Here is an 18,687-nt window from a genome sequence, read left to right on the forward strand (position 1 = left end):
TTGGGGAAACTTTACTACTGATATTTTAGGGTTACTATGTAAAGAAACACTACATTTAGTACTAATAATTAGTATTATACCCATACTACAGATGAGGAAGTTGAGGTGCAGATGTTAACTTCTCCCTAATTACATGACTACTAAGTACTGTGACTCAGCTTTAACCAGATTAACACTTACTATCTTCATAAATAAGATCAGTGTGCACAATAAAATAAAATGCTGAATTAGAGCAATTATCATATATGCAGTATTTGTTATACTCACTGGAAACCTAAACGTGGATGTATTTAGAATTTAGAACAAAACAACAAAGTTCTCTATCCCAGAACAGAGAAAAACACTCTCAAATTTCATTGACAGAAAGCTGTGAAAATACCTGATAAAGAAGAAATACTAATATGTGCTGAATTAATAATATGATATAGTATTTCCACATTTGCATTATTAATTTTTAAGGGTTGCTCCTAGAAAAGAATGAGAAATAACACTCCTACATATCTTAAGTAAAGGTTTATGATCTTTCTCTTGGGTAATTCTATTAGGTGATATTAAGATATATATATACTTATGACCATCTTCATCTATTTTTACTGTCAAAGGGAGAACTGAATCAATATCGTCCCGGACAGATGCAACAAACCTCATAAAAAGATCACTTTCCCAAACCTCCTAAGCAACCTGTTGTCATGATGGATAATACTTGTAATCGGACATCCCGGTTTGAACGCTACTACATCCTTCTGTTTTAAGTCTTTACAAGGCATGAGCTCCCCTGCCTTATCAGAATGAATAAAATTACACAAGAAATGAGAAATAGATCCACATATTTCTAATATGTACAACCAAGAGAAATAAACGCTTCTTCAAAAGATAGACTTCATGTTATCGTTTTGTTTAGTGACTCAATGTTCTCTTTCTCTGTAACAGAGGTAACATTACTAACTCATCTTAGGAAGCATTTCACTTTTGTAGAATTTATATACGGTTGTTGGAAACTGGAAAAGCAGGAAGAAAAGATAAATGTTTCAAACTATTACAGAGATAGTTCTATTTATTTTTCTTAAGAGGACAAATATTCTAGGATAGCAGTTTTCAAATTGTGTGTAACAAGATAAATTTAGTGGATCAAGAGGAATATTTAAAAACAATGAAATAAAAAGAATAAAATAGAAAATATAATACAAGCAACATCGCAAATTTAACTATTATTTCATGAAATTTTGGTTTTAGTTGTATATATTCATGCTGTGTATATGTGTGTCACAATGTAAAATGTATTTCTTACTGAGGGCCATGATTAAGAAAATGTGAAAGACACTAACTACTAAGTAAATACAAGGAAGCAGACAGAGAGATGTGTTATTTTTTCAATATTTTGTTTTTTGACAGGTGATAACAATTAAAAAACAAAAATTTTAAGATATTGATAAAAGAAATTGAAGACAAATAAAAAGATATTCTGTGCTCATGAATTGAAATATACTGTTAAAGTATCCATACTACTCAAAGCAATCTACAGATTCAATGAGATCCGATCACAATTCCAATGGCATTTTTCACAGAAATAGAACAAATCTAAAATTTGTGTGGAACCACAAAAAATCCTGAATAGCCAAAGCAACTGTGAGAAAGAAAAACCAAGCTGGAGGCATCACATTTCCTGATTTTAAATATACTACAAAGCTACAATAACCAAAACAGTATGGCAATGACAAAAAAACAGACACACATCAGTGGAACAGGCTAGAAAACCCAGAAATTAACTTATGCATACATGATCAACTAATTCACAACAAAAAAGCCACTAAGACTATAAAGTGTGGAAAGGACAGTGTCTTCAGTAAATAGTGCTGGAAAAATTGGACAGCCACATGCAAAAGAATGACACTGGGTCAGTATCTCCACCATACACAAAAATCAAGTCAAATGGATTAAAGGCTTAAACGTAAGACTAAAAGCCATAAAACTCTCTGCAGAAAATATAACAGGCAAACTCCCTGACACTGACCTTGCAATGATTTACTGAATGTGACACCAAAGCAAAGGTAACAAAAGCAAAAATAAACAAGTGGGCTACATAAAACTAAAAAGCAGCTACACAGCAAAGGAAAACATCAACAAAATGAAAAAGCAACCTATGAAATGGGAGAAAATCTTTTCAAATACAGATCTGATTAATATCCAAAGTATAAAAAGAACTCCTACAACTCAACAGAAATAAAACAAACAACCCAATTAAAAAAATGGGCAGAAGTTCTGAAAAGACCTTTTCCCCAAGAGAACATACAGATGGCCAACAAATACATGAAATGGTGCTTTAAATCATCAAGGAAATGCATATCAAAACCAAAATGAGATATCACCTCACACCTATTAGAATGGTAATTATCAAAATGGCAAGAAACAATAAGTATTGGCAAGGATGTGGAGAAAAGGAATCCTTGTGCACTGCTGGTGCTAATGTAAACTGGTGTAGCCACCACGCAAAACAGTATGGAGGTTCCTCAAAAAGTTAAAAGTAGAACTACATATGAGCTGGTAATTCTACTTCTGGGTATTTAACCAAAGAAAACAAAATCATTATCTTGAAGAGATATCTGTACCCCTATGTTCACTGAAGCATTATTTACAGTAGCCAAGACATGGAAACAACCTAAGTGTCCACTGATGGATGAATGGATAAAGAAAGCGTAGTATGTCTGTATACACACATATCATCACAGACGCACAGAGTATTTTTCAGCCATAAAAAAGAAGGAAATTCTGCCATTTGAGACAACATGGATGGGTCCTGAAGACAGACATTATGCCAAGTGAAAAAAGTCAGAGAAAGACAAGTACTATATGATCTCACTTACATGTGAGATCTTAAAAAGCTGAACTCACAGATACAGAGAACAGATTAGTGGTTGACAGGATGTGTGCATGTGTATGTGAGAGAGAGAGAAATGGATGAAGGTAGACAATAAGTACAGATTTCCAGCTATAACATAAATAAGTCCGGGAGGTTTAATGTATAGCATGGTGTCTATAGTTACAATACTGTAGTGTATATCTGAAACTTGGTAAGAGAAAATTGTAAAAATTGTCATCACACACACACACACACACACACAATTGCAACTATGTATGGTCATGGATGTTAACTAATTATAGTGATCATTTTGCAATATATACACACATCAATCATTGTATTTTATGAGGAGTAACACTTCTAAATGTTTTAAGTAAAGGTTTAAAATGTTTCTCTTAAAAAAAAAAATGTTTCTCTTGCATAATTTTACTAAGTGAAAAAACTTAAAAATAATACAAATTATATGTCAATTATATCTCAAACAGAATTTTAAAAAAACACAAAAATATATTTCCCCTTAAAATACCAATTTTGATATTTTCAAAACTTAAACATATAAAGATAAAGAAAATAAAAAATGTAACAAAGTGGAAACAATTAATCCAATTCTGACAGTGAATACATTTGAGCATTTTGAGTAAAAAGAGTGTATACTGGGATCCCTGGGTGGCGCAGCGGTTTGGCGCCTGCCTTTGGCCCAGGGCGCGATCCTGGAGACCCGGGATCGGGTCCCGCGTCGGGCTCCCGGTGCATGGAGCCTGCTTCTCCCTCTGCCTGTGTCTCTGCCTCTCTCTCTATCTCTCTGTGACTATCATAGATAGGTGGAAATAAAAAAAATAAAAAAAAAAAGACTGTATACTTTACAAGTGTACTTAATTTACACACCGTAATCTATTTAAATAGCTTATTCAGATAGAGTTTTCAGCAATGTGCAATATTTTCCACATTAAGTAACAAAATGCATCAGATCTTAAAGACGTCCCATGCTGCTTTGTTACTGGACTTACCAAACCATGACTTCAATACAATGTGTTGATGATGCTTGATTCAGATACCCAATAATTTTATTTTGACTCACAGGCTGAAAAAAAAATTTTTTTTCAGTTGTGACCTTTAATTTAAACTGAGATGTATTAAAAATCAGGCTAATGTAGTTGTTCTATTACGGTTTTCCTATCAGAACGAAAGGTGAAATAGTTGGCATATTGGGTCCAATGGTTCCAAAGGGGTTTCAATCTTTTAGAAGTATAGAGTTAAATCTAGTGAAATAGTATTTAGTATATACAATGTTAAAATCTTCACAACTAGAGCTATTCTATTTTTAGATATTTTGATAACCTTTAAGAGCTATTCTATTTTTAGATATTTTGATAACCTTTAACTTTACAAACATATTTACATTTTACTTATATACTTTTTGAAATGCAGATGTCTAAAATCATAGCATTACCATTATTGGTATTATTCTACCAAAGGGCACAGTTTGATATGGTAAAGCATAAAGGTATGCTTAAGAAACTTAACTTTTCTCTGTCAGGCTGAGAATAATTTTTAATATAATGAACCACAACTGTGAAAGTAACAATTATAGGATGTATTTTTGCATACTGTTAAAATTTCACAATGCATTTCCTACAGAAATAATATCTCTACATTTATACTTTTGTAACTATTCTGTCTCCAACAGTTTTATCTCATGTTAGAGTCTACTCCTATCCAAACTCAAATATTTTTCCAAAAAATGTATAGTACTTACAATTCTTTTTACTACTATAGGCCAGAAAAATATAAGTATATAAGAAAATAGTAAGTAAGAATAGAGAGAAACAGATAACAAGGAAAAAGTGAAAACAGAAGCAAAAACAAAACAAAACAAAAAAAACCCCTAGAATGGAATCACACCTCCTTCCCCAGGGGCTTAGGTTTGAAGGCAATGGCTAAGAAAGAAACTGTGTTAAAAATTATCCTTGATTTAAAAAAAAAAACAAAAAAAAACCAAAAAAAAACCTCATGAATTAAGTATGGTGTACATGCTTTTATGTAAAGTTCATTACTTAGAAATACATATAAATGTGTAATTATGCATTATAGTGTGGCACATATAATTTCCTGGTAGAGGACACAGAAAACACTCAAATGTATCACTAACTGGAAAACCTTAGCAAATAAAAGGATTCCAACTTTGTTGGGTCTTCCTGTTGGTTGAGTCATCTAGAGACATTTTATCAGTTCCCTCCCCCTCCTCCTTAGTGTTTATCTAGTCAGGAACTGACCCTACTTTTTCCTAAAGGAAAGTCGACATCATCCACTTGCCTGGCGACCGGAGTATTTCTCATTTGATGGTTAGTGGGTCACCTTCAAATCACCCATTTGTTCCTGTGGGAGAACTTCTACCCATATGCAGGGAGAGGTGCTTTGTCTGTGCGCACTAGGGTTGGTTGGCTATTTAAATTACTTTGGCCCCCTCTCCCTTAAAAAAAAAAAAGTTGTAATCATGATCCCTTGGATTATTGATTTCATTGACAAAATTATAACCAAATCTTCACTGGACAAGATTTGCAAGTCACAGGTTGCTCATTCTCTAAGGCTCATATTAAAACCTACCTCCTCTTCCATCATGGAGCCAACTAGAGACAAGTAGCAACAGAATATTGGGGTCAAAGGGAGATCATCTGCTCCCTCTGCAAAGTGAACTTCAACCTTCTGATCCTGAGATGGCCAAGAGAGAACTACAATATTGTAATGTTCTGATTTTATAACGCAGCAAAAACAAGTTTCCCCCTCAGGAAGACAACACTTGGGGGCTATAAGAAGTGACTCATGGCTTCTATGCTCTGCACCTTGGAGGTCCAGCTTTCAATTACAATTTTGGTTACTGGAAGTATCAAACTGAGGAAGGAGATATTTGTGGAGGAAGGAAGTGTGGAAGACTCTAGAAATTTCACTTACTTGGGACAAATATTTGATGTATTCCCTGGTTTCGGCTCCACAGCACCAATCTGTCATGGGTCAAGATCTATGAGTGGCAATTGGCCACCTGCCTCTATTTTAGAGGTTTTTATGGCTACTTATTGTGAGGAGAAAAAGTACAAATGACCAGCTGGGTCACTTAAAAGTGATCATTTAAATAATATGGAAATAATGGTAATAAAAGTAAAAAAAAAAAAAAAGTTACTAATTTGCTTTGGGGAGTGCAAATCAGCCACCTCTTCTTGTTCTCTTTTTCCAATCTTAAAATGCTCCAAACCTTCTAGGCTATAGTAACATGTGAAGCCTCCTCTGTATTTCTTACAACTCCCAAGTTCTATCCTTGGCCATATTCCTTTACAATTTCTATTTTTCAATTCTCTCTCTACATATTCTACCCAGGAGGTCTCATCTACTCTCCACATCTGAACCACAGGGATGATCCTGAGTCTCTATATTCACTCGTGAAGTCACCTTTCAGGCTTTATTCAAATATTCTAATTACATCTACTGGATGATCACCATCCCCAACTTTTGTTCCCCAGCTATTCCTCCATAATCCCGCTCACTCATGTTGAAAGCGTCCAGATTACCTTGGACCCTTCCCCCGCCCTCTCCAACTAAATTTAATTCATTCTTTACAATATTATTCACATCCATTTTTTCCTTTTTGTTTCTACAAACACCATGCTAATTCTGATAATCTAGAAACTAGATTATCACAATATCACGTGATTATTCCCCCTAACTCTGGTCTATTGCCACTAAACCTTCTATCAGATCACCTCCATGTTACCACTTCTATACCAGTTTTGCTCATGGTCCTTCACTACAAAACCAAGTCCAAAGTCTTTTAACCTTCTGGAACTTAGCTTTACATTTCTGAGCCTTACCTCCCTCCTTTCACACTTCTCTATGATTTCCTTGTTTAGCCAATCTGGTCTATTTAATGGCCAACAAACATACTTTATGAGTTTCCCATGCCACTTCCCTCATCTGAAGACTTTACGCTCCTGATGCTTCAAGATTCTTATGAAACTCCACCCATTTCCTTATCACCCCAACTAAATACAAGTACTGTGGCAGAATGTGAGAGCTGAACAGAGGTCATCTACTCATGGATTTTGAAGAATTATCTCCCCCATCTATAAAATTCAAATGTTTGGGGAAACTGAGGCCAGGGGCAACTAGTGTTCTTTTCAAACACTAGTCTTCTTTCAACACATTTTTCATGAGTGTTTCCTCTGTGCTAAGGAGCTGTGCTAGCCACACAGGACTACAGTTTAATGAAAAAGACCAATGACATGTCTATTGTCCCACAGATAGTTAAACATAGGTTAGTACCTCAAGAGTGAAGTACAGGGTGCCACTAATGTCTGAAGTATGCATGGTTCAGGGAAGGGGTGAGGCGTGACATTAATCTAGTGTGGGAAGACAGGAAGGAGTTAGCTCAGCTTGGGAGAGGAAGAAGGTTTACATGAGGAGGAAATCTTTTAAGTAGGGGTGAAAGTGAGTAGTAATTAACTGCAACAGGTAAATGATTGCTACGTGTAAAAGGAAAGCCCAAACAGGTACTTGCAAGGAACAAAAAGTGAGGGGGTGCTGGAATCTAAGGGATGAAGAAGATTGCAAAAGGTGAGGCAGGAAAAGCAGAGATGGGCAGGAGCATGTGTGCCTCGGAAGGTCATATGGAAGATTTCTGGGCTTTATTCTAAGAACAACAGGCCTTGGATGACATGTTCCAAGATACTTTAAGTCAGAACCATAGCTTACCCTGGGAGGAATGGGAGAAACAATTATGAAATCAGAAAAAAAAAAAAATCTAGTTTTATTTTAGTCGAAACACATTCTGTATCCCTATCACACTTTCCTGAGTGTGTTCTCATCTGAAGTCAGTTGAAAAATGAAAGCATATGAATTTATAAGTATAGCCAGTTTTAGTTGGCCCACTTGGCTTAGACAGGAGGTAGCGTATGTATATGAATGCCCCTGCACCTGTAAATACTTAAGGCACTATGGGCTTGTTCTACATTTTCTAAAAGCACAACATTCCACATAAGAACAGTCCAATAAAAAGTTCCATTTCACTGTCAGGCCATGCATTGGTGCTATACTTGAAGTTAAATCTTCAGTTTCCTCTCCTTTCCCATAAGACTCTTAATAAGGGAAAATATTTTGAGAATATACCAGCAAAATTTTTCCAAGGGTGGTTTTAACCCCTGCTGCTTTTTATTCTCATCTTGGGTACATCAAGTAATGAATTTCAAAAAGCAATCATGAGTTTATTACCTTTAAAATTATGTTTATATCAAGGATAAAATTTAAAGAAGGTAGGGTGACAAGGTTATTAATAAAACAGCTGGAATTTTAGAGGAATTTCTGTGTTCAAGGTATTGTGTTGGACACCTTGCAATAAATTATCTCAATCCTAATAAAGACTTTGAAAGGCGCATCTGTTTCATAGACAAGAAAACTGAGGCATATTATTTCCCTACGATATATACACCTTAGACCCAAACTATCCAATATGGTAGACTGCAGCCACATATGCCTTCTGAGCACTTGAAATATGGCTAGTCTGAATTGTGCTGTGCTATGAGTGTAAATTACGCTTCAGATTTTGAAAATTTAATTAGAAAGTAGTAAGATATCTCAATTTTTGAATATTGGTTACTTGTTAAAATGACAATATTTTATACAGTGCATTAAATAAAATGCATTAACTTTATCTGCTATAACTTAAAAAAATAAGCTACTAGAAATTTTTTAATTAAATGTGTGGCTCACATTACACTTGTATTGAACAATGCCACCCTAGACCAAAAGCTGGATTTTGAATTTGCCAGTTAATAAGTTCAAAGCCTGGTACAGAAGAAGAGTTCATGGATTGTTACAGATCTTGGTTTAAATCCTTCCATCGGTGACTAGTCTTGGATAAAATACCAAATCTCCCTGCACTTCACTTTTGTTGTTAGCATTATAGCATTATTAATATCCCCAAACAACTGTTCTAATAGGTAAAGCAGCTAGTGGGCAGAGGGAGGGAACAATTAGTGAATACTTCCAACAGCAACTGGTTAATTTAAAAGTTGATTCCCAAAAAGAGTAGAAAATTCACTTATTTGAAAGACATGTTTTATTCTAAGTGGGAGGAATTAAATAACTAGCACATTGAATACCTGCTTTATTAGCACAATATATGCGATATATGCATTATATATTGTAGTGTAATACACGTAATATACACAGATCCTTTCTATGCTAAAGTTATTTAAGATATGTTAAAGGTTGGGAGGCCAGACGATAAGTTAGAGTGAGGTATAAAATGTCAGACACAGAAGGGCCCAAGGGGTCCTTATGGGTACAACAGATAAATTCCAGTGAAAAGAGTTTATGAACTCTGCCTGAGTGGATCCATGGTCTTTTTACATCAAGAACTGAAGACTAGTTAGTAAAATGACATCTGGGCAAGTAAAATTTTACTTTTTTTTTTCTCTCTGGGTCGTAGTGCAAACAAATAAATCGTTCTAACCTATCAAGTTTAGACTAGCCCACTATCAGTAATCTCTGCTGAATCATAAGAAACTACAAAATCATGTGGACTAAACTATCTGAGGATATTTTGCCATATTCTGTCCCCTAGGCTTTTGCTTTTGTCAGGAAGTTTGCCCTTTGTATGTGACTTTATGAATGTTTGAATTACATGTATACATTTAAATGTAAAGTATGGAGCAGTTGGGGCATTTACTTTATTATCTGATGTATGTATATGGCTTAAGATTGACATGTGACAATGTATTAGTCTGCCTTATTCTGTACTGGTTTGTTTTGTTATTGTTGTTTCAGTAGTATGAGGTGGCCCATGTTAATTAAGGATTTCAGTCACTTCAAGTGACCCTTAAGTACACATTCATTAAATTTAGCACCAAAACTGTTCATTTGTTATCTACAGCAATTAACTTTACGAAAATGAGGCTGGAGATGTAAAAAGCTATCAGATTTAGAGATCTTAGAACAGCAATGGAGATCATGAAAATATTCACTTTATTCTAGTCTGAAATTTAACAGAAGAAATAATACACAAAATTTTAGTTTAGCTATTAAAGCGCATGTGCAATAAGTTAAAGGGGGATGGGGACAGGGCCTCTCCCTTGATCTCACACATTGCATTAAAAATCCACCTCTTGGGCAGCCCAGGTGGCTCAGCAGTGCTGCCTTCAGCGCAGGGCCTGATCCTGGAGACCCGCGATTGAGTCCCACCTCTGGCTCCCTGCAGGGAGCCTGCTTCTCCCTCTGCCTGTGTCTCTGCATCTCTATCTCTCTCCTGAATAAATAAAATCTTAAAAAAAAAAAAAAAATCCACCTCTTGTGGTGGATTTTTGAGTACCCACTGAGTACATGTGAGTTGGTCTTTGCTCTTTCAAAATTTCTAATTGACTTACAACGGAATTGTGTCTACAGTACATTTACAACTATCTTTCAGGAAATGTCTTCATTTAGGGCTAAAGCTAGAATTCGGTAGGAAAAAAAATCACACTAGATCAAAATTATTAATGATCAGCTAATAATAAGAATCACGCAGAACAATAATGTGTAACTAATAATTAGAAAGATTTGCTAAAACGTTGAACTAAGATACTATTACACTTCTGATGTTTGAAATTATAGGAAAATATATGCTCAGTGAATATAAAAACAATGATTTTAAACCATTTAAGCTACCAGCACTACTTTCAAACTGCACACTGTTAAAAAAAAAAAAAAGAGTTCTTATCAGGAAAGAACTTATTTGCGTTAACTTTAAATTAGCTAATACATGAGTTACACCTTTGAAGATACTTGTTTTGCTTCCAGGAATGCTTTTTTCCCCCCCTTCCTTTTCTTTCTGTTTTTGAGGGGGTTAAGGCAGTTGGATCAAAAAAAAAAAAAAAAAAAAAAGTTAAGCCGCATTCTTCACGGGAAGGGCATGTCTGTACTCCTATGTGCTAATAACTCTCCATCTCCCTGAACTGTTAGGACGTCCTCGAATAACCTAATAAAGTCTTTTAAAGTTTCGTCTTAACTGCACAGTTCATTTCTGTAAAACGCCTCGGCGCCACTCGATCTTTTAAGAGAGCAGAAAGGTCTCTCTCCTCCGGACTTGACATTTTTGCCACATACGTGTGAGCGATTTTTGCTGTCAAACATCGCCTCGGTGGGTTTCGTGTCGTCGTGGTTCAATCCGAAAACGTCTCCACTGTGCACAGCCCCCCCTTCCCAACACAAGCCTACCCAGCCCTGTCCCCCACTTCAAGTTCTCAACTTTGTTTCCTCGGGGCTCTGCACAAGCGCCACGAACAATATCCACGAGACAAAGAGCTGCGTGAGCGCCGTGGGCTCCCGGGATGCCCAATTTGAGTTGTGAAACAAAGCACTCAAATTTGAGACTCAAGATGATGGTGGTGGCGGTGATGCTGCCACAGGAAGACACGCCGACTGCGGCGCCGGAGCCCCGAGGCCGGGCCCCCGCCTGCCAGCTCCCCCCGCCGGCCCCCGCCGGCCCCCGCCCGGCCCCCGCCCTCTCACCGCTTCACTCGGATGATCTGGTCCCGCATGGGCTTGATGTCCTGGAAGCTCTGCTGGTTGACCAGGCTGTAGACGAGGATGAAGCCCTGGCCGTTCTTGATGTACAGGTCCCGCATGGACGCGAACTGCTCGGTGCCCGCCGTGTCCAGGATCTCCAGCACCGACGGCGACGAGTCCACCTCGATCTCCTTGCGGTAGAAGTCCTCGATGGTGGGGTCGTATTTCTCGATGAAGGTGCCGGTCACGAACTGCACGGTCAGGGCGGATTTGCCGACCCCGCCCGAGCCCAGCACCACCACTTTGTACTCGCGCATCGTCCCTCCGCGGCCGCCGCCGCCGCCGCCGCCCGCGACATAGACCTACGCCCGCCGCGCTGCGCCCCCGGACCCTGCGCCGGCGGCCGGCCCCGCCGCCTCCCGCGGCCGCCCCCACCCCACGGCCGCCGCGGCCCCCCGGGCGCCGGCGGAGCGAGCAGCAGCCCTGGGCATGGGCCGAGCCGGGCGGCAACGCGGCCCGCGGGCTCCGGCAGGCTCTGAGCACGAGCAGCGAGCGGGAGGAGCGGCAGGAGCGGGAGGAGCGGGAGGAGCCGGAGCCGGAGCCGCCCGACCGCCCGAGCCGCGGGCCCGCAGTGCCACCCGCCCGCCCCGCCCCGCCCCTCGCGCCTCCACGCCCAGCTCCCCGCCCGCCGCCGCCGCCGCCGCCGCCGCCGCCGCTTCCTCGGCGGCCGGAGCGCGCGCCCGAGCGGGAGCCGCAGCGCTGCCGGGGGCGGGGCCCGGCCGCACGGGGCGGGGCCTCGCCGCGCAGCTCCGCCCCCGCCCCCCGTCGCCTAGGCGACCGGCCGCGCGCGCCCCCGGGAGCCTGCGCCGTGCGGAAGCGCCGGCTCGCGCTTAGGTAAACAACCTCCTCCGCCACCCCGCTCCGCCCTGCCCGCGCGCCCCGTCCAACCCCGGGGCCTGCGCGCTGAGCATGCGCGGGCCGTCGGCCTGAGCCGGGAGCCTGCTCGGCTCCAGACTCCCACGCTCGGCTTTTGAGGGGAGACGAGATGTTAGCGGGGCCAGAGCTAAGTCTGCAGGCGGTAGCGTGAGGCGGAGAGTAAGGAGAAGAAACGGGCACGGTCCAAAAGGAGGTCCTGACAGCACCCGGTCTCTCCCGGTTCTCCTCAGAGCTTTGGCTTTATTTTGCATAAACGAAACGAGCAGCTTTTCCTAAGGGGACGAGCACAAACACTACGAAGTGAAGCTCGGTCTCAAGCGTCAGGACCCCGAGGGACGCACAGTGGCGGCAGGGCCCCTCCCCCGGCCCACTGCCCAGGGCGGCGCAGGCGAGTCCGCGGACGCCAGGCCCACGCCCGGTGACGGCGCCGGGGGTCCCGCCCACCGCCCCGCCCCGCCCCGCTCCGCTCCGGCGCCGGCCTGGTGTCGAGCTCTTCCCACGCCCTCTCAGCTGCGGGCGCCTGGAAAACCGGGAGAGCGGAGCTCGAGGCCGCGACAGAACGCCCAGGGCCACCTCCTAGCAACAGCTAGCTGGGGCACCTAGTCGGAAGCCGGGACGCCTTCCAGCCAACCGGATCACGCTCCTGTAACCCATGGTACCATTCTCGGCCAATAGGGGGCCGCTTCATACCACGTGATGCCCGCCCATCAGCCAATGGGGAAAGCTCTAGTCGCAGGATCCACCGACTCGCCTCCCCTTGCGTGGCCAGGCTGGGCGTTTGCCCCTGCGCACGCTCTGCCAACCAATCGCAGGTGAGCTGACGAATGACGAGGTTTCGATGCGAGCCAATCAGGACTCGCGATTTCCTGGCCACCTCGGGCTCGGTGGTATGGAGACAGGGCTGCTAGTGGGGTCCGGGCGGGGCCGGAGCTGGAGGGGCCGGTCGCGGCGCCCTGTGCTGGCAAGGAGCAAGGTGTTTTGCAGGCGAGAGTGATGAATTCTGCGTTTAACGACGTCTCCTTGGCATGCTACCTAAACGATGGGCATGGAAATGGTGCTGAGGGATGTGGGCTGAATCGTGGGATGAATCGAGAAAGCAGGGACTTTTGTCTTTAGGGTGAGAAATTTTCCGGTACTTAAGGAGACATACTGCAGCAGTTGGCACGGGTCTTCCCGGCGTGCCTCCTTCCTGAGACACTTTTTTTTTGTTTTTAACTAGTTTTTAAACTTACCGTTCGGTCTCTAGTATTGTGTGTTACACAGTCTCATAGCCACAACGTTAAATTTAGGAGAAGTTAGATTTCCAAGTACTCCTGGATTGTCTTTTGTAATAAATGGTTATTGGATTCACTTAAACTGTGTCCTTCGCAGACTAGTCTACACCCAGCTGTTACTAAAGCACATTTCTTGGGAATAATAAGTTTCTGCAGTTCCAGCGTTTGATCATACCTCTTCGCCCTTTCTCTTCCCCACAAGGACATCTTGTAGAGAGGATTTTGGTCTGAGTTCCTCGAAAAACCAGGTGTTTCTTTACCATCTTTCCTGTCAATTATCAGACTACGACAAAGGTGTGCTTAGATTCAGCAGTGTTCTGTTGCTCTATTAGTCCATTATATTAGAATGGAGAACTTTTATTTGCATTATCTTGCTATAGTGTAGCACATACCAAGTTTTTGCTTAAAATGATTGAGGGCAAGTGTCATGTCAAAATGTGTAATAAATATAACTCAGTCTTTGTTTCTTAATTAAGTCGTTCAAGTATGAGTGTTTAATAACTGAGCCTCTGGAATCAGCAGTGAAGGAAGATTGCAAAAAAAAAAAATATATATATATATGAATCAGAGGAATGTTTTAAGATCATGGAAACCGTAGAAGGTCTCATCTCTGATTCTAAATTAGTAATGTGAAAAAGTGAATTAAAATTAAAGGAGCTCACATGGATTCATTGTATCTGAGCTTTTTTCACAGGGATATTTCAAGAAGATGTAGATGAGTGCAGTGTTCACCGAGCCTTTTTCAAGTCTCATATTTTGTGTGAAACTTGCATGCTAATTTGAGGTTACTTTAGTTTTTAAGAGTCACACTTCTTTTCAGAAGAAAAGAAAAACTTTCTCTTTAAAATCCAAATTGTGCATAATGGTGGTAAATTCCTAGACTTTTTGAGAAGCATCAAGCCTTCTCTCTTTGTATAGGTCATTAAGACCTGTGTAGTACCTTGCATTACAGTGGAGCTGAAAAATCCTTTATTTTGCAAGCAAATAAAGGTCTGGTGGCTTTTGTTTTTGAAATTTGCTTTGGGATTGTGAGTCCAGGATGTAACCTTAAGCAACTTTTCATTTCCTAGGTCCTCAGAAGTTGAGAAGCTCTGGATTGCCGCGCATCTGATAGAAGTTGTCACAAAAAAATTAGTGAGTAGGCTCTCTGGTCACTCCACTTAGCATAATAAAGAGTAGGAGAGCCTTATGACATTTATCAGGCTGTTTTCCCTGACCTTTCATTACTGCTGGCTTTTCTTGATAAGGAGAAGTGCACAGACTGCAGCCCTTAGGGTAGGTGCACCTCTATATATTTCCTCATCTTGATATTCGATATTCATTCTTGATAAATTCATATTCATTTGATATTCATTCTCCATGTTCATTCTCAATGTAGCCATAAGGGTAAACTCTTAGCCACTAATAAGCAAAAGAAACATGGTAAGTAGGGCATATCTTCTTTCCTATTCTGTCTTATATGATGGCACTTACCTAATTTGAGGCTATATATGAAATGCTGGTTGAAGGAGTAGCTGCCATAAGAAAGGATGTCAGAACGTATAGAGAATTTTGAAGATTTGGTTGGGAGATGGGTGTCTGTCTCCTGATTCCTTTATCATGTTCATTTTTGTGCCAGCATGAACTATCTATCCTGAGAGTGATTTTAGAAATACAAACTTATGTCTCCATTCATTTGTTTGTGGAAAAGACAAAATAAAAGCGAGATAAAATGAAATTGAATTTTCACCAAGAGCTGTAAATCTGTATCATGGTGAAAAGTTAATGCCGCACGCTGACACTTTAGGGTCTCATTACCTTCAGAAGGGCATTGCTGGAAGGAAAAAAAAGAAAAGAAAAGAAAAACTTCATTTCTCTTCTCCACACTATATCTGAGAGGTATCTCACCTATGCCCAGATACCCTCAACTGTCACACTTGTGTTACCATGGAAACCCAGCTCCTTCTTTGCCTCTGTGAAAGATGTTGGAAAAGGTGGGATGAAGTGGGAAATGCACTGTGTTAGGGGACTTTCTGACTACAGCAGGAAGCAAGTATGCAAAGAATTTAATATAAACAAGTTAGAAGAGGATGTTTGTAACATTAGCAGTGCTTCTTGTCCATAAAACCCTGATTCCTATTGCTTCCTGTTACAGCCTATGTATGTGTGATTAACTGATAAAGGGGAAGGGCAAGTCAAGTATATTTAGTACCTATGAAATGCTGCTGGCAATTATAAAAAGAGCAGAAGACATTTTCTTGACCTCTGAGGCTCCTGATACCATTGAGAAATGGAAGTATATATAAACAATGGAAAGGAAGGAACAAAATAAACTTGTTTCTTTTTTGAAAATGTGGTAGGTCTCAGCACTTTTGAAAAGAAACAGAATGCAGAAATTAAGTGAGTATATAAATAAGTCAATGAAAGAAACCTTTTTGGTTGAGAAAGCAAGTGTTACTGAGGGAAAAGGCTTAATGATTAAGATACAGGAGCAAGAAAGAAAAAAGCCCGAAGAATCTTAAAAGCTTGAATGTTCAGAGATAAATAGAGCTCCAGTGTGGTTCATTGGCCGAAGAGTAAACACTGTTGCATCACCAGCAGTTTCCTTTTCTTTTGGCTGAAAACTATGTGATAGATCAGTATTGATCACTAATGGCAGTCCTTTTCCTCTCTGCCCTGTAAGTCCAGCAGGAGGCACATGACTCAGTTCTCATCACTGGAATGGGAAGAAGAAGCCATTGGGACTAGGGATTCCTGGGATTCTGACAATGAGTAGATCTCATTGTTTCGGTGTCACTCCCTCCTGCTCTGCAAATTGACATAAGAGAATGTGGCCACCATCTTTGGGCTGTGATGTCGTATGGCTGAGGTTGCAAACCAGTGAGTTTCAGATGGCCAAGAAGGATGGGAAGAACCCAGGTCCTGGAAAACAACGTGGAACTGTCATGCCAATACTGGAAATGCCTACCTTTGGACTACTAAGCAAACAGCTAGCCTTTGGTTTAAGTCTGTTAGTTTAAGTCTGTTAGGTTTTCTGTGTCTTGGAGTCAAACACATCCCAATTGTGATAGAAAGTGTGAAGTATTTGATACAAAGTTGGCGAGCATTTGTGATATTCTGATGGGTATCCTACTGAATAACCCGAGTGGCATTTCAAAGACATTATGGTATTAATTGAGCGCTTTCTATGTGTATTATTCTAAGCTCTGGGGATACATAAATAGTTCGCCAAAAGAGCTTGTAGTTATAGACATCATAAATAGAAGAGACCAACATTAAACAACTGATTGCTCATTTACATTTTATAATAATCACTTATTCAAGCTAACAAGAAAAAATGAGAGATTCCAAGGATGAAATAATAATATAAGTAATAAAATATTATAAAATATATAACCACATAACAGAATAAAATTATAAAAACAAATATTTTCAAGGACATGATAATTTTGTATATAGTTTATCATGAATTCTTAGAGGTTAAGAGAAACAAACAAGTAGGTTTATTTTTACTTTTAAGATTTTATTTATTTATTCATGAGAGACACTCAGAGAGAGGCAGAGACACAGGCAGAGGGAGAAGCAGGTTCCCTGCAGGAAGCCTGATGTGGGACTCCATCGCAGGACCCCAGGATCATGAACTGAGCCAAAGGCAGATGCTCAACCACTGAGCCACCAAGGTACCCCTGAAGTGGGTTTAATAAAGGAAAGCTGTCTGAAAGAAATTAATATGGAACCAGGTTTTGACAGAAGTAGCCAAAGAATAGACTACATGGGGCAGGATGGAACACTCTATGTGAAAGGAACTGAGAGCAAAGGAAGGAAGCAGGAACGAATTAAGAGTGAAATATGGAAAATACAGAATCACTCGATTCTTTAATTCTCTACAGCAATGCCATTCTAGGGACATCTATCAGGCGAAAAAAAATCAGAGGCTAGAAGTCCTAATGCAAGATTACAAAAGATATAGAAATAGTACAGAAGAAAATAATACAGAAAAAAAGTAGAAAGAGTAACAAGGGTACATTTGAAGAAGTTAGGGTATTATTTGAAATGATGAATAATTTATAATGTGGGCATCATGAAAGAATTGTCATAAGGAGTAATTATGGACTTGAGGGCATCAAGAAGGTGGAACTCAAACTTCCACAAGCAGAACTAGAAAGAAAAATGAGGAGGTAGCAAAAAATGAAGACAGGCAGCAAAACAGTTTTTGCTTATGGTTTTTTTTCTGTGGTAGCTGTTACTGACATGCATTATGTAAAAATGAATGGAATTTGATTGAAAAGAAAATTTTCAGTAGACCAGTAATATATAAAGATAGTCTTTTAGGTAAATAATGTAATTTAGAATGTTTTTCCTAGAATGCCTTTTTGTACCTTGCCATAGAAAAGTCTTTTCAGTAAGGAAGCTGTAAGGAATAATATGTTACAGATTAGTGATGTATTTTGGAAATAAAAAAAAACAAAACAAAACTGTAGATGTGCCAAATGTAATCATATAGCAACAATAATATTTTTAACAAAAATCAGAAGTTTGTCAGATTTTATATGGTTTATGCTCAAATATGGTTGTAGTGTTTTTCAATGCTATTTTCTGTACAAATATAAGAATATTTCTTAAAAATTAGGCTACAGTAAACATATGAACATATTTTGATATTGTTTACAATAATGTAATTAATATTTATTGTGCTTTGCCATTTCCAGAGCCCTTTTCTACATGTCCAAGAAATTTGTAGTTTTTTAATAACAAAAAATACGCAAATTATTAGGAGCCACCATACAAATACGTGCTATGAAGATGCTGAACTAGCATTATTACTGCCCCTTCCTCACAGTTCATGGAAGCAATGTAGAGGGTACAACACCATCAAATAAAGAAAGCTATAAGAAAACCATGGTAATGAGAGAATTTAAAGGAACTGTTTGGTAAGGGGGCTGGGAGGAGAGGGTGGTGGCAGTGTAGCCCAAGGACTGTAAGCAGCCAGCCACCTTGCAGGAGAATAATAAAATAGGAAAATAACTATTATACATGTGCTCACTCATGCTTCTCACTCACTATTGCCTTGAGAAAGTCAGTACCTGCCCCCACATGTGTGGTGACTCAGAG

General features: G+C 40.1%; 1 protein-coding gene and 1 long non-coding RNA gene across 3 annotated transcripts in view; one reads left to right on the forward strand and one right to left on the reverse strand.

Moving 5' to 3' along the window:
* Nucleotides 1-12,038, reverse strand: part of RAP2A (RAP2A, member of RAS oncogene family) — a 35,611-nt gene extending 23,573 nt beyond the window's left edge. Inside the window, exon 1 of the mRNA XM_041731295.1 lies at nucleotides 11,390-12,038. Coding sequence (XP_041587229.1) covers nucleotides 11,390-11,703 — 314 coding nt within the window. The 5' untranslated portion in view covers nucleotides 11,704-12,038. The remainder of the gene's footprint in view (nucleotides 1-11,389) is intronic.
* Nucleotides 12,039-13,188: 1,150 nt separating this feature from the next.
* Nucleotides 13,189-18,472, forward strand: LOC121477162. 2 transcript variants are annotated; one of them, XR_005984119.1, is made up of 3 exons: nucleotides 13,189-13,439; nucleotides 14,667-14,871; nucleotides 16,259-18,472. It is a non-coding gene; the product is annotated as an uncharacterized LOC121477162 (long non-coding RNA). The 2 variants fall into 2 exon arrangements; XR_005984118.1 differs by having other exon boundaries at nucleotides 16,264-18,472.
* The last annotated feature ends 215 nt before the right edge of the window (nucleotides 18,473-18,687 follow it).

Source organism: Vulpes lagopus, chromosome 16 (assembly GCF_018345385.1).
Source record: "Vulpes lagopus strain Blue_001 chromosome 16, ASM1834538v1, whole genome shotgun sequence".
Taxonomy (NCBI): domain Eukaryota; kingdom Metazoa; phylum Chordata; class Mammalia; order Carnivora; family Canidae; genus Vulpes; species Vulpes lagopus.